The following is a 16,468-nucleotide window of genomic DNA, read 5'->3' as shown; positions in this document are numbered from 1 at the left end:
ACTGGTGTGTCGATAGGTGTTGAAGTGGATGTGGTTTTTTTTTTTTGTTTTTTTTAATTTTATAAATGTAGGCAAACCTGCACAAATTTAGTAGTCTGTAATGAAGTACAGTAGTGACAATACATTCAGGTCATTTACGTATTTAAATCTGAGTCATTTGAACATATTGTACCCCAATACTTTTAATATACTTTTAACAGCTTTTTCCCTTGAACCTCTGATAAAGGTGCCTTTTATGAAAAAACCAAGTAAAAGCTTTTTATCCAGTTTTTTTAGACCTGAAATTACTGGTGAATAAAACTGAATTTTTTATTTACAGTAGCAAAAACATCTTTCATGCAATATATATATATATATATTCTGCTTTTCAGTAAATGTGAGCTATGTCTATCACTTCACAATGATCTAAAAAGCCATCTTGTAGCGGATCCTTTTTTGATTACCAAAAAAGGAATTAATTATATACATTTACAATGAAGGGAGGAAAAAATGTCAAACTTCTGGTTTCAGTTTAAAGAGAAATTGTATCACTTCCTGTTCTCTGGCCTTTTTTCATTTTCTACGCTTCCCATTCACATATGTGTAGCTTAATCAGTGATACACATTACCATGGGAAACTTAAAAAGAAAAATAAATCACAAAAACAGATTAACTGAAAAAAAAAGATCATAGATGAGAATAAGAAGTTTCACTTTATTCAAATCTTCTAATCTTTCTATTGCTGTCGTTGGACTTCAGGAAGTGCAGGGATTAACAGGGGAAATTCTTGCCACAGGTGGATTAAACTTGTCCCAGAATAGTGATCTTGTGATGTAGGCCTTGAACTGCAGGTGATCCAAAGTCTCCATGACTGTAATTAGACACAACTGGTTTCCACTTGAATAGGAAACTAAATTATGAACAGTAGGTTTATACAATCCGTGGCCCCCTGAACCACGCAAAGGTCCATGTAAGTCCAATGGTACGTTCTCAAATCACAATTTTTCTTTTGTCTTTAAAAATAAAATTGCAATGCTATTTTTCAAATACAAAAGAGAGAATAAAGATATGAAAGAATGTGCGGGAACCCTGGGATGCATACGCCAACCGTGACGTTTTTCATGTGTGAGGACTGTGACCTATAAAACTAGTTAGCTTTGATGTGTTGGCCTTGTCCTGAGTAGAGAAAGTAGGCAGACAGAATGGGTACAGAGGGCCAATGCAGAGATTAGGTGCTGTTTTGTTAGCCATTTTAACTACAGAGCCCAGTGTGTAGCCATGATGCCTGTTGTATTTGCTGAGACACCCAGTTGGGTTAGTTTGATAAAGTGGAAGTAAATTGAAAGAGCAACCCAAAGCAGTGTGAATGAGCATGAACAAAAGGTGAGACGAATGGATCTGATTGTACTATGGCACAGGGACTGGTAGCTGGAGAGGAAATGCAATTCACAAAATGTATTTAAAGTTGCCTTTTCCTAAGTCAAATGTATGATTATAGAAATATTAACAGAAATAAAAATCCTGTTAACATAAATAGAAAGGAAAAGCAGGGTTTGTTGTGATTGTTTGGCTTGTGCATTCACTCACACAGATTCTCAGACAGCCCTTATTTATGTATTTGTTTTCCAATTCTACCTTAAACAGATGTGGTTCTACTACTATTTAAAATAGACACATGTGTGAAAGGAGTGGAAGTAAAACTAAGCCATGGCTGGATAAAAATGAGGAAAGAGCCCTGCGCATTATAGAGAACCAAGTCCCTTTTTTCTTGCAAATTCTTACATATCACTGCTGTCAAACACTAGCAATGCCTTTCTGCAATGTCCTTAGTCAAAGTTTGTAAGATGAAAAGACACTATCCCAAGAGTCAAGCATGGAGGGAGGGAAAGTCCATCCTGGTGAACTTGGCCATGTGACTGGCATCTTGAATTCTTTGAAAATACATGGCCATTTTTAAGAGGAATATGATGTAATCGATGCGTGAAGTTTGATAATCACTAAACAGTCATCCCAACGATTTAGTTCAAGACATGGATAACATTTCTGGAATGCAACTAGTCGACTTTCTTCAACACTGAAAGTCTTTGGTGTGACTGAAAAAAGCTGTAGCAGCATTCATGCAGAATAAGATAAATGAACTGACAGAGGATTGAGCTGAAGTGAAAGATAGGGATACAGAAACTTATGAGAAACATGACTGGAGCATATGGGGCCAAGTTATATTATTATTTTTACACTTGAAGTTGGAGAAATTGGAGTTGAGAAATTTTGCATACGTGCTCTGGTACTCAAACATCTGCAGGTCTACTGAGAGTAGCTGTTTAAGATGAAAACAGCTGCTCTTTTACAAAGCAACTGTTAAATCCTCACACTGTAACTTTTATTTCTTATATATATATATATATTGTTTTCTTCATTAAATGTACTATACAAGTAAATATGCCTACCCTTATAGTAAAGTTTCCAAAATAGAAACAAGACAAAATGCCAAGCCTCTGCAGTGTCAGGGATATCTGGGAGGTAAGGTGTCTGCAGAACCCAAAGGATACTAAAAGACATCCTGTCCCAGCTTAGCTGTTTTTCTCCTCATGCTGTAAATGTTCTGAATGAACAAAATGTAATATGCCCATTTTAGAAATATTTCGTTTATTTAATTATGACGACATTTGAAATGAATGTTGCATCAGACAGCATTATGCAATACTTTATGCAATTTGCAATACATTTTTTTTTTAAGAAAGATGAGACACCGTAACATACGCCTACAGATATACGGGTTTTTGGATGATGAAATCACACCGTCTAATAACGCCACTGACCCCACCGTATGCTCGGGTCACTGAGTGCATAAACACATGAAAGGAATTCTTTAATTTTACGCTCTTTTTTTTTTTTTGTTTGTTTTTTTTATCTGTAGAACAAAGCAGCGGAGGATATAGTTGGGGATTTTACTTATAGTTAACTCTGGTTTAGGCGTTGTAGGGGAGGAGTTAGCAACAGTTTCCGTATATGGAAATCTACTACAAGCAACCACGCGCTCACAGAGGCATATCTACTGTTCTACTGTCATTCAAATCTATAATAGTCTGGCATTTTTTATATATTACTGCTCCTCGTTTATGATCACCTGCAAATTGATTATTGCTGGTCAGTCGTATTAGAAGCGGAGACTTGTGTGCCTGGGTCTAGACTTCCATTCATGAGTGGATTCTCCGCCTCCCTAATGCGTCAGTTTGTTTGTACACATCCCACTCGTCATATAAACCGCACTCTCCACCGGGCGGGATATTTCATCAGCATCTACAGAGAGACTACTGCTATCTTTCCGTCTTTGTCTTTTCACAGCTATCAACCAGAAGATATTAAAGGTAACAACGTTCTCATTTTGTCGATCATTTTGTTAGATTTGTTTAAATGTATTTGATGTTATAATAATTTTCCAGTCGTAATGACTACTAACGTAGAAGCCGACTGATGCAATCCTCCTCGTGCGTTGTCAGTTGTATTGGCGGACTGTTCGAAAAGAACATAACGTTCCTCACTCTCCAATATTCCTTTTTGTTTAGGGGTGAAAATAAGAGTTATGTGTCAGGCGTTGTAGAAGAGAAATAATTTTACTAAAGGTAGCAAATGTTTCGTGAAGCGATTTAATTTGTCATTTGAGCGGGGAATCAGCTGATGTAGTAAGTGCACCAGGTAATGGAAAACCGACAACAGAACAGAAACTTGCAACTCGATAAGGGGTGACCATTGTGGAAAAAACGTTTAAATGGTCTCCTAATTTTTTAAACGTCGTTCTGAACTTATAACCTTTGCTGTTTTCATTCATTGTTTTGGTCTTAGCCGGTTAGCACATCGTGCTACTAGTGCCTCTCACAAGGCGTGGGACGCTCGTAATGTTGCTTTCAAAGACCCCCCGACAGCGGGGATTTTTTTTCTTTAAGAAAGCCACAGAATTATTCTCAAATACCGCAGATTTTTTTTCCCAGAATGCACTTTATGGTATATGTTAAAAAAAACCACGGCTGTCTAAACTTTATTTGGCTACGTCATATATGTTTATATAGTAGTTATTTACTACTTGTACTCAATACAGGAAGGCAACATTTAGCAACACGCGAGAGCCGAGCACACGGGAGCCATGTAGCTAGCTGGTGTTTCAGTCGTTGACTGATGGACTTTCTCTAAGATGGACAGATTAACATCGCCCAGTATGATTGACCGTGTTCGTAAGTGAACATAGTTGAACTGTTGATTAATTGTACCTTTTTAGTAATCTAGACCCGTGATAATGTCGAGTGCCATCATAGTGAGCCATCCTTCCGGTTAACTGGCAGACTGCAGGCGTTCGCGGTGTTACCATGTTTGCGTTGCATCAGCCGGCTGAAAGTCACTAGATAAGTCACTATTTTGTCAAATTATTTAATAAAAGAGGAGTTAGTGTGCAACATTGCATGGTACGATTGGCGTGAAGGTCAGGTGGAGTGTGGAATAAATAAATAAATAAACTGGGCATTAAACAACGTGGCATCAACCTGCGTGCCACATAAATGCCACGTTACTTATCAAGAATGCTCAGGACAGAAATGGAAAATGCCACGCTTTCCCTCATTGTATTTACATTAGAACCTATTTTAACACAATAAAAAAAAATCTTATGCGATATGCTTTCACAGCTGGCGACCTCTTAAAGTAAAATAAATAAATCCAATACAAAAACTATGTAAAAGAAGCTGACAACGTTGTACTTTTTTTGGGATTATTTGAGCACTATTTATTTGTGTGGGCATCTCAAGAATATAAAAACTGACAACAAACAAAAATAAAAGCATCTTCTTTGAGTTGAGATTTATAGCAGGTCTGTCATGTGAGACTATTAATTTGACTCATTAATTGTTGGCGCTGGTCATGGGAATCTGAACAGCTTCTCCCTTTGCCACATTCCATTTCTCAGGCAGAGTAGTTTTTGGCAGCAGTTGTAGTGTCCTGCCAGGTGACTTATAAGGTTGTTCGGGTTCAGTCTTGGTGGTTGGTCTGTCCATGGATAACTTGATAAATACTCATGAAGTCTTTATATAAGACTGTGGTGTGTTTCTTTGACAACAGAAATAATTAAAACTTATTTTGGCACTAGTTGCATTTATACACTTGTATTTACATACTAATTCAGGGCCAACATGACATATTTCCATTATGAGGTTTCTGGTTTTACTCTTGCAGCTCAGCTGAGACCTGTGTGGGCTGTGTCCTCCCACAGTCCAGAGATTTGCTCTTCAAGTTGATCAATGAGTGTTAATTGGCTGTAGTTGTGAGTCTGCTTTGCTGTCTGTCTCGGTGTGTCAGTACTGTGATGGGCTGGGTATACCCTGTCTCTTGCAGGCTCCGGCCCCCTGTGACCCTTTACACAAAACAACCTGTGTAGCTAGTGGGAGGATATCCCATTATCCTTCAGGTACATGCAAACTTAAAACTGCAATATCTACAAGGAAAAATTGTAAAAGCTACTCTTTTTTTTTTGTCATTTGCAGTTACTCCACTGTAATGCACTTTTTCAATTTCTGAATTTGACACAAAGTCATGTTAGTAGTCTACTTCCATACGGCAAGAAAGTTGTTGTGAAAACAAACCCATGTGATGTGAAAGAAGGCACAGCAACAAGTTGTAATGAGGTTAGCAGGTTTGCTACCTCTCCAAAATAATCCTCTTACAGTACATGGCAGCAGTTGCAGTAATGCTAAGTCAAGTAACAGGACCATTATCCCTGAAGCCTGCTATAACCGGAATCCTGTTGGCCCAAAGTGTTGATTACAGTCCTCCAGGATAAAAAGCCTTTCATTTAGTCTCATTAAAAAATATATAATAATAATCTGAATAAGCAGTTGTAAAAAATAAGACAAGAAAACAGAAATCACCTGTTCAAATTGAATATTTCTTGCCCAGTGAAAATCTGGTTAAGCCATTTTTAACAAGTGGAACATGAAATGGTGTCAGGCCTCACACCAGTCTTTTCATTAGAGTATGTGTGGGGTGTGTGCTCAGGGGATTTGCACACAGCAGTTTCCTGAACCACACCTCAGAGCAACCTGGCATAGACTGGCCTAACTTGCACAAGCGAGAACCCTCGTGAAAACACAAGGAAAAGATGAACAAATAGGTGACGTGATGGAGGCGGCGTTGGCGGGTAAGGGGGCTCCCCGAGACCACCACACTGCCCGCAGACCACTGCACATTTGTAACTTTAAAGTGTGAACCTTGATGGAACTGAAGTCTTTTTTTTATTCCTCCTCATCCTCTTTTTTTGCATAGTGGCCCTTGAGCACCTATATGCTCTGTAAATGTCTGCGTGGTGTTGAGTGAACCCCTGAGGAGATCACAGCACGCTAGGCACAGTTCGGTACTAAATGTTTATTAACACAACACCGACAACACTCGGATCTCCCTTCCTGGTGTTTAAATGGAAAAAGCTACTGGAATGTCACACCAAGTAGGGAGTGGAAGCACTTCCACCATGTACCAGTTTCCCATCAGTCTTCAGAGGGCTGAGTGTTTATTGTGGTGGTGGTCTGCTTCTCTGTGTTGTTTCAATTTCATTGTTTGACAGTGTTTGTCTTTATTTCCCTCAACACTTAACTGTACAAGGCCGGATATTCTCTTTTGAAATAGTAAGACAAGACATGCTTTGATATTTAAAATATGTTGTTCTTGTGGTATTAATAGAATATTGTCATTGTACTGAAACATTGTGAGCAGTTGCATCGCGTGTGTTTTAAAAAATTAAAGTCTAAAATTAGACTATAGCAAAATCTGCAGCTAAAACTTCTTCTTTTTTTTAAGTTGTTGAACTGAAACTTAGGCGTGGACTTGTGAAACTTATATTTTTAAAGCTGTGAACTTTAGAAATAGAGTTCAGCTTTGTGAGTAGCCCAACAACAATGCTTCATCAGCATTTAGCTGTTAGTTGTACTTGACGGTTAAAAGACTGTCTGAGACATCTTTTTATGACTTGTGCTGAACTTCGTATTCTATGTGTGTTTAGCCTGACTGTGTTTTAATTGGTCTAACTGGACACATGCAAACAAAACAAACAAAAAACAAATAATGTAAGGACAGAAATAAACTCTTAAATAAAAAAAAAAAGAAAAGCATTTTTCCAAACCTTTGATCAAAGTTGGATTAACCAGACTCAAATTTCTACACTTTGCCACACTGCCATCCTGATCTGTGCTGGTGGGTTAAGGTTTCACCTGTACTCTTTGCTGACTGACCGATGAAGTGACCGACAGGCTTGAAAAGGAAAGGAATCAGATGTCACCACGTTAATCTCCTCAAACACTCCAAATCCAAAAGTTCTGTGTGTTTTTTTTACCCACTCTTAGTATAATAAAGTATTAAATACAGCGAGATTTAGTATTTTTATTTCATCACCTTTCTGTCTTGCCAAATCCACCTGATTGTCGCTCTTATCTCTATCATCAATGTCCTTGTTTTCTCAAAAAGAAGAGTTTAGTCTTTCATTATCTAAACTGTTAATTCTTATATATTTTCAGTACTTTCAGGGAAACAGAGTTGCATTATATAAACTAGTAACTTAACAATTGTCACAGTCCATTCGATTAATATGTACATGGTTCTTGAATACTGTAGTGTTTGGAGATAAAATCAACTTGCAGCACTCCTGATGTTAAAAAAAATGTTTTTGGCTTGGTTTACTTGTGCTATCTAAAGCCTTGCTGTAGATCACAATGAGCTGGTGCACGTTCATCCCAGTTTTGCTCTTGCTAAGTGATTCTCCCACCATCTCAGTAATTCTGAGGGGGGGGGGGGGGGAAGTATGTAGTCAGATAACAGAATGCACTGATCCATGTCAACTTGGACAAATGTTGGATTGTTGCTTCCTGACATTCACACTCACTCATTCACACATGCACTTCTTGATGCCCAAAGCTTTGGTTTTAGTGTTTCTTTTTCAATTATCTTGCTGCTGCTTGTTGCAGTGTTATCAGTTATTTAGTTAGTTTACTTAGATCTAAGTTTGAGCTGGAGTTGTTAGATCATGCACATTGTTTCATATTTATTAAGCATAGTGTAAATTCACTGGACAGACCGCTTCGTCTGTCCTTGACTTACAGCTTGAAGGGCACGTCTCAGGTTACCACACTTAAATGTTAAGTTTCCATTTTTACATCTACAAATTCTTTAACTCTTCAGTGGCTCCAAGCAGGACATTTGAATCTCAAAAAAGTGTGTAAAATGTCATTAAAGCGTGCCATCGTAGTAGATTATTTATTTATTTTTGAGGTGTGTTTGCATTTCGTTGTGCACATTAAAAGGAACATGACTCATATTCATGTTAGTACGTTTATGTAGGTGTGTTCAGGACAAATGTGTTGGTGTGGAATGTTGATTCATCTGGGAGTTTGGCCATCGTATCTGTTCTGGCCAGATGTGTTCTCCCAAGTGTCCTTGGCCTGTCATGAACTGTTCATGTGTATCTAGAAACGGCTGTAATCATGATCAATTTACCTTTCAGGAATTGGACAAGCTGTTACTACTGACGTAAAAAGTATTGCTGTTGTCCTTGAGACTGTTTGTTATCCTCTAGCTCAATTGATAATGCTTTTCAGTTAACTTGATGCTTGCAGAGGCCTTTTTTCCCCCACCTAAACTTTCCCTGTAATTCTATACAGACATGAGTCCCTTTTTTTGACATGAGGTGAATTTTATCAGCCTTTTCCCAGTGTAGTAGGTTCGCCTTATCGCAGTGCTGGTTCACGCTGTCCTCCCCTCTATTGTTGATATTAGCTTGGGTTCAGCCATCGTCTCCTTACACCCCTTTGGGTTTCCCAGGCTTCTCTCCATCTGCTGAAATAACATGGCACCCAGTGGTGCCTCGTCCCGCAGTAAGGGAGTGGTGAGGAATTGTGCTAGGTGTTCTTTTATTTTGATATAGGCATGTACTATGGCGGGTTTATTTGTCGAGGGAAAATAAAGATTGGTGTTAACCTAGCAGGATAGCGCAGCATTTACTTTTGTCTTTACAAGATCTCTGCATGCCCCACTGTGTCTCATGTGTTTCTAAGCTGACAAAGGTGGAGCTATGAATTCCAGGAAGTTGCATAACTGGTAAAAAAACGGGTTCTCATGTAGCGAAATGACTGTTCTTCCTTATCCCATTTATATCTTCTGACTGACTGACTGACTCTGCAGTTTACGGGAAAAGCGAATTTCAGTAAAGTGAGCACATTACTGACGTAACAGTATCAGAATCAGATCAGAATCAGAAATACTTTATTAATCCCTTGCAGGGAAATTCATTTTTTTCAGTACAACCCATCCAAGACAGGAACAGGCAGACTGACGGAGCAGCCGTTTCTACAGCGCTCCTTGAAATGTACTGAGACCCCACAAAGACATTGTATCTTAACTGTGTAGCCCTGTTTAAAAAGAAACATAACAATTTACATAGTCTTGTAGCATTTCTGTATTTTCTGTTTTCAATACTTTGGTAAAAACACTTTTTCCTGGACAGATTTATCCGTTGGAAAGAAAGGATATTGTAATCCCACTAAATGAGTTCCAGATACAGAGCTCTGAGAAATGTAAGCTTTGGCAGCTTCTGAATGGGGCCCTGTTTTGAGTTCTTGTTTTTTTCTTCTGTTTCCTCACAGGTTCTAATCTGCTGCTGCTGCAAAATACTGTGACCACGCACCTGCCACTTCCTGTTCTGTGTGCTCAAGCAACTGTTGCCTAAGTGAACACACGTACATCAGAGGAGCAGTAATAATCAAGTACTTGGATTGTTTACCCCATCTGTCCAAATCGCTTCTGCACTCACAGTCCAAAGTGTGTCGCAGGTGTTCTGTCTGAACTGTGTCAATCACACACACCCACACTAGAAGTATTTAAAACACATAGCTTGGTTCTGCGCCCACACACAGTCACAGCAAATATGGCCAGTAAGCTGTCCAAATTCGGCAAAATCCTGCTGCGTCGCAGGGCATTAGACTGTTCTGGGGAAGAAACCCAGTTCGCCCGCTGCTTGTCCACCCTGGACCTCATTGCTTTGGGAGTGGGCTCCACACTGGGCGCCGGGGTCTACGTCCTCGCTGGCGAGGTCGCCCGAGAGAAGGCTGGGCCAGCGATCGTCCTCTGCTTCCTCATCGCTGCTCTGTCCTCCATGCTGGCTGGCCTCTGCTATGCAGAATTTGGTGCCCGTGTCCCCAAGACGGGCTCTGCGTACCTTTACAGCTACGTGACAGTTGGAGAAATCTGGGCCTTCATCACGGGGTGGAATCTCATCCTCTCTTATGTCATAGGTGAGCTTCAGTTGGAGCTAAAATGCAAATAAGATGGTAGCAAATCTCACAAACTTAAACTAACCTTTTGTATTTTTTCTATTTCAGGTACGGCCAGCGTTGCCAGGGCTTGGAGCTCAACCTTTGACAATTTGGTTGAACAAAAGATATCCGGCTTTTTTAAAGCCTCCATGGCAATGAAGGTGCCAGGTGGAGTGCTGGCCGAGTATCCCGACCTGTTTGCGCTGATCCTGGTACTGCTGCTCACCGGTGAGTTTTTCCGTACCCATTCTGGCATTACTCTTAGTGGCATTACTCATCTTTATTTCTTTGTGAAATGCTAAAAGGTGTTGCTGTTTGAAATGTGGTTAAAACACTCTGAGGACATAACATCTGCTAGATTTCACAAAGCTATAGTTTATAATGACTAGTTGAAACTTCCTGTCCTACTAGTCATGATTGCTGCATAACAGAACAGTTGTCACACTGATCTTGCACCTAATGTGCCATGCCAGTAGCAGTGTCAGAATGAAGTAAATGTAGGATTGGTGTTGCTGACTGATGGTTTGTTGAAAGTGTTGAAGCCTGAGTGTGTCCACCCACATAGCAGGACGTTTTGTTTTTTGTTGCTCAACGTGAATTTTGTGTCCTCTCTTCCTGCACTTTGTGCTCTCAGGGCTTCTGGCCTTTGGCGTGAGCGAATCTGCGCTGGTGAACAAGATCTTCACTGGCATCAATCTGGTGGTCCTGGGCTTTGTTATCATCTCTGGCTTCGTTAAGGGGGACGCAGCCAACTGGAACCTCACAGAAGAAGACTACTTCAGCTACAAAAATAACACAAACAACAGCACGGCTTTACAGTGAGTATCTGATGACAGCCCCAGTCAGCAAATGAACTGACAGTTAAATTTTTTTTTATCAGTGTTTGAGTGTTAAACTGTATATTTTTTTTCTGTTTTGCTGCTCAGTAAAGAATTTGGTGAGGGTGGTTTTGCTCCATTTGGCCTGGCTGGAATTCTGTCTGGTGCAGCCACCTGCTTCTATGCTTTTGTGGGCTTTGACTGCATCGCAACAACCAGTGAGTGGTTTTTGATATTTTCATGATAAACAAGGCCACTAATATACAGATATAACCAGGGTATTTAGACTAAAGTTTAAAAAGTAAGTCTGAGTGGCTCATTGTGGCTCTTACAGGTGATGAGTTTATATTTCTGGGTTGCAGGTTTACATGAAGGCTTTTTGTTTATGAATAAATATGGATTTAATTGAACTTCTTCCCAATATTATGTAAGACGTCTTTTCTGAGTAACGCTGGCCTGAGGCAGTATTGTTATGCAACTTTGAGTAAAATACGAGTGGTGCCACCTGCTGTGTCAGGACCTTCTAGGGTCATTCAGGTGGAGCAGATTATGATCTTGTTTCATCCTCCTTGTTTCTCAGGTGAAGAAGCAAAGAACCCCATGCGGTCCATACCCATCGGCATCGTGGCCTCCCTGCTCATCTGCTTTTTTGCCTACTTTGGTGTAAGTGCCGCTCTGACCCTGATGATGCCGTATTACCAGCTGAACACTCAGAGTCCTCTGCCTGAGGCCTTCAGCTACGTCGGCTGGGCTCCCGCCAGATACATCGTTGCCGTCGGTTCTCTCTGTGCTCTGTCCACCAGGTGAGAAAGGGGAAGAGCAGATTGTCACCTTACAGCCACATTACCATAAATTTAATGTAAAGACATTAATATGAAAACATAATCTTGACTTCTGATCTACTCTTAGCCTCTTAGGCTCCATGTTCCCAATGCCTCGTGTTATTTATGCCATGGCGGAAGATGGGCTGCTGTTTCGCGCTCTGTCCAGGATGAACACTCGAACCAAGACTCCCATCCTGGCTACCATTGTTTCAGGCATCGTTGCAGGTAAAAGGGCTCTCTGCTGTGTTTATCTTGAGCAGTCAGTCTCTGTAGTCATTTCCTCATAGCTTCGAACAAACAGCCTTTCTTTGCTGCGTCACTCCACTGCTGTTAAAGATTGTTGATGATACTTTGCAATGGTCATAGCTCAGTTTCCTGCTTCAGCTCCATGCGGCTGGCTGTCAGGCTGCCAGTTTACAATCAATAACGCTTTCTGTAACAGACAACAAAAGCATCTCTGTTTTTATTGTCCTTTTTTTTTTTTCCCCTTATATCCATATTTCTCTAAACTTTGAAGTTTCCTGTCTGACTTTTCTAAAATATGGTTACACTCCACCCCCTCTCCACAGCTCTGATGGCCTTCCTGTTCGACCTGGCAGCTCTGGTTGACCTCATGTCTATAGGAACTCTGCTGGCATACTCTTTAGTAGCCATCTGTGTGCTAATTCTCAGGTAAGCTGCTTTTTATTCTCTACTTGTTCATTCTCCAGTCTGAAGCTGTAATCATTTGTCAAATACTCTATAGCAGCTGATGTACTAATTCCATTGGCAAGTATTTTTACAACCAGTTGAAAGGGATAGTTCTATCATCTATCTGGAGCTACAGTACAAGGTTTAGATTCTTTACAAGCCTTTGGAGAATCAGGTTCTCCAATGGCTTTTTAATTCTTAGTATTAAATTGGATATGAGGTGTGTCTTGCAGAGGAAATAACCCATCTTCCCTCTGTCCACAGGTATCAGCCAGGCACTCTGAATTCGTCCAGTCAGACGGAGAAGCTGGTGGAGCTGGTAGAGGGAGAGAAGGTGGCCGTAAGCGGAGGAGACAGCGGAGACGAGTCAATGGAGATGGATGACAGGCCCCTCCAAGAGACCTTCACTGCCAAGCTGCTTTTTTTCCCAAGCAGAAATACTCCAACGCAGACCTCTGGGACCATTGTCTACGCTACCACTGCTATTATTTGTAAGTTTGAGCTGGAGACGGCTAAAAATCAGCTGCTCTAGTTGTTTAGTGTTAAGCTGACGCTGATTTCTCACTCTCTGCCTGCAGCTGTTCTCATCACTGTACTGTGCGTTATCCTGGCTAACAGTCTGCCAGCGGTGCTCAACGCAAATGCAAGCGTCGTGGTCCCTTGTATCATTTTAGCTCTGCTTTGCTGCGTCTGCATCATCATCATCTGGAGGCAGCCGGAGAGCAAAGAGGCCCTCACTTTCAAGGTGGGAGTTAAACCTGACTTTTGTTTGTTTTAGAGACGAGACAAGTGAGATGTCCACTTTTGTTGTGTCTTTTCTGATTAGTTTTTAAATTGTATGTCTTCTCAAGGTCCCTCTGCTGCCCTGGCTGCCCCTGTTCAGTGTTTTCGTTAACATCTACCTCATGATGCAGCTGGACTTGGGTACATGGTGCCGCTTCGCCGTCTGGATGGTCATTGGTGCGTTTGAAGTCACTAATTCTCTTAAGATTTCTATGCTAGTGTAACTTTTTAATATATAATACCTGATTGTATTTTAAAAAGTTTTTCCTCCTTCCTTTTCAGGTTTTGCCATCTACTTCTTCTATGGTATTAGGAACAGCAGTGAGGCCGGCCAAAGGTCGTCCTCACGCAAATATGAGTCGTCGCTGCAGAACAAAAGCCCGATTTACAAGGGAGCTCCTGACGAAAGTGACGTGGAAGCAGCCAGCAGCCCCTGATACAGACTGACACAGACCTGAGGGGCGCTGCAGAGCACCTACACTCATTTTTTGTCAGTCTGCAGTGTAGGTGACTTGGAGCGCTGCCCTGGGTCTAAAGGAAGGAGAGGCAAGAAAACGCCACACACGTCTTACCTCTAATTTGGAGGCTGATTAACTTGATGGCTAGACACTGTAACAGAGCCACCTTCTGGTTCATGTGTCTGTTTTTAAACAGTTTCTTCTTAGCCTTAGCCTACAGCAAACATTTACCTGCCTGTAACACGTGCTTTGAATGGACCTAACTAACTCAGAGTACTGCAGTACTCTTGTTGATGATGAGTTTTCCGTTATGTGAAGCTGTAAACTTGAGCAATGTTACACTTTAGCTATGTGTTGGTAGTGTATTGTGGCTGTATGTTGAGCCCTCTAAGAGGTAAATAATCAAAACCTTGAGCCATTAAGGTCATTACTGTAAAAAAAACGCAGATCATTGAGTAAAACCTCAAACTATTTTAATAAGAGTCCAGAAAGAAAATGAAGGATGTGAAAACCAATCACTTCTGGATGTGTATCGCCCGGTCAGTTTGGATGTCGTATCCAGTCTGAAGTAAAGACATTACCAAGTTGATGATTTTTTTAAAAATAAAAAACACTATCATCCTGACCACCCTTCCCACCCCAAAACATCCAGAGAACAACATTAAATCAGTAAACCACATGTTAAAATAGTATTAAATGACTTAACATGTTTTTTTTAAATCTGTGTTCTAGTAGTTTTTATGGCATTTACAGATATTTTGTGGCCTTTAATTTAAACCATAAATTAAAGCTATGTATTTAAGTATATACACCTTCCATCTTCGCTTGTAAAACACACTTTTAGAATTGATTTTTAATTAATTTAGCAACTCCTGATTGCATTAACATACCTTTTTTGCCTGACATTCTTTACATGGCTGTACGTGTAAATGCGCCTGAAAAGCTCATTGTTCATATCAGGTCATGACATGATTAGGAGCATGTAAAACGTCAGCTGAACTACAATGAATCGTGGCATGTGTTTACCTGTCAGTCTGCTTCTAATCATCTTTTTATGACCTTCTTCTTCATTCCTTGTGAAGAACTTTTTTTTTTCACAACGGTTTTTTTTCCTTTTAGTTTCAATTGAAACTTGTTCTTGGCAGCTTTGTCTGTTAAGTTCCTACCAACTTGTATTATATTTTTACTACTTTATATACTTTTTATCTAGTTTAGGACTGTTAATATTTCAATGTTTATAGAATTGTTTGGGATAGCTGTTTATTTTTGTTTTGCCTTTTCATATCTGTTTTGATCAATGTGCTTTTATGTGTTTTTCTGTCAGTTGTATAGTTTTTAGGGTGATTTATTAATGTTTCTTCTCTTTGATGCATTGTCACATTTGTGGATCACATATGTGATCCTTTCCTACCAAATTGAATTGTGTTTTGGAAACTGTTTTCCAAAAATATCTTCGACCACTAAAACTTGGTCTTTAAATTATTTTAAAACATATTCTTACCCATGTTTGGAGTCAATGTTATAACTTATTGTTAATATCTTTTTTGTGATAGAGTGCTTTACTGTAGAGTGTACAGCATTTGTTAACAGAATTTTTATTTGTATAATGCTGTAAATTATACAAATATTTCTTTAAAATATGAGATTTTTTTTTGTAAATTACACCCACAGGCATCAATGCTGCTAAAATCCAAATAATAAAAATCCCAGTTAAAGTTTTAGATAAATTGCACCTGTGGAAGAAGAATGAAGATGCTTTTTGTACATTTTTCCCAAAGAGACTGAGAAGAGAGATAATAGTTTAATGTTAAATACAAACTGGTGCCTGAACAACCATTTGTTTACCTGAAAATTGAAAGGCACTCGGGCTGGTGGAGAAAAGGGTCCAGTCTGCTTCTAGACCTTCACACTGAGCCTAACATCCACACATTCTTCATTCATTCATGTTTCACACTTGCTTTATCCAAATCAGGATAGCATTTTCTTAGTCGCCGAGACCATCCAGAGGAGGTTATGTAATGAAACTGACTCACGGAGCCCGTCACACTCAGCCCTCGTGCCTTTTTAATCGGTCCCATCATATCCTTTCTCTCAATATGATCCTATTAACAGCAACAATCTCCTTTTGTTTTATAACCTGTAAATATTGCTGTCATGTATAAAATGAGCTGTATTTTCTTTTTTGTTTTTTAATAAAAACTGATTCATGATTACAATTGTGTGTGATCGCTTGTGATTTTTTTCCCCAAAAAAGTCAATTATTAACTTCACTCAAATAAGCTCAAACAGCAGTTTGGCAGGAGTGTTCCAAAAACTTAATTTCTACAACTACGAATTAAAGCCTTACCAGATTTAGGACTATTCTGCCCATGAGGACATTGTTAACAACAATAAAGGTACCAGCACACCTTTTACTGGTAGATAGAAATAATAGATGAAGGCATAGGGGCTGTAAACTACTAACTGAAGGAAAATTTGCCAGTGTCTGCATCTGATGAGCCATCATTTACCAGTTTCTGTATAAATAAATATAAAGGAGACCGAAATTTACTGATATGAAGTGTGTGATAAATGCAGAG

General features: G+C 39.7%; 1 protein-coding gene across 2 annotated transcripts; it reads left to right on the top strand.

Moving 5' to 3' along the window:
* Window positions 1-3,224: 3,224 nt before the first annotated feature.
* On the top strand, window positions 3,225-16,105 carry slc7a3a (solute carrier family 7 member 3a). 2 transcript variants are annotated; one of them, XM_042008044.1, is made up of 12 exons: window positions 3,225-3,347; window positions 9,648-10,295; window positions 10,383-10,544; window positions 10,951-11,134; window positions 11,243-11,352; window positions 11,715-11,937; window positions 12,044-12,183; window positions 12,528-12,630; window positions 12,913-13,139; window positions 13,227-13,393; window positions 13,500-13,608; window positions 13,714-16,105. In XM_042008044.1, exons 2-12 carry the CDS (start codon window positions 9,929-9,931, stop codon window positions 13,866-13,868), a joined length of 1,947 nt encoding a protein of 648 aa, XP_041863978.1. In that variant the 5' UTR covers window positions 3,225-3,347; window positions 9,648-9,928; the 3' UTR covers window positions 13,869-16,105. The 2 variants fall into 2 exon arrangements, with proteins under 2 accessions (XP_041863978.1, XP_041863979.1); XM_042008045.1 differs by lacking the exon at window positions 3,225-3,347 and adding an exon at window positions 4,095-4,208.
* The last annotated feature ends 363 nt before the right edge of the window (window positions 16,106-16,468 follow it).

The sequence above is a fragment of the Melanotaenia boesemani genome, chromosome 15, assembly GCF_017639745.1.
Source record: "Melanotaenia boesemani isolate fMelBoe1 chromosome 15, fMelBoe1.pri, whole genome shotgun sequence".
NCBI lineage: Eukaryota > Metazoa > Chordata > Actinopteri > Atheriniformes > Melanotaeniidae > Melanotaenia > Melanotaenia boesemani.
The sequence above is the reverse complement of the archived record's forward strand: the minus strand, read 5'-3'. Positions and strand labels throughout refer to the sequence as shown.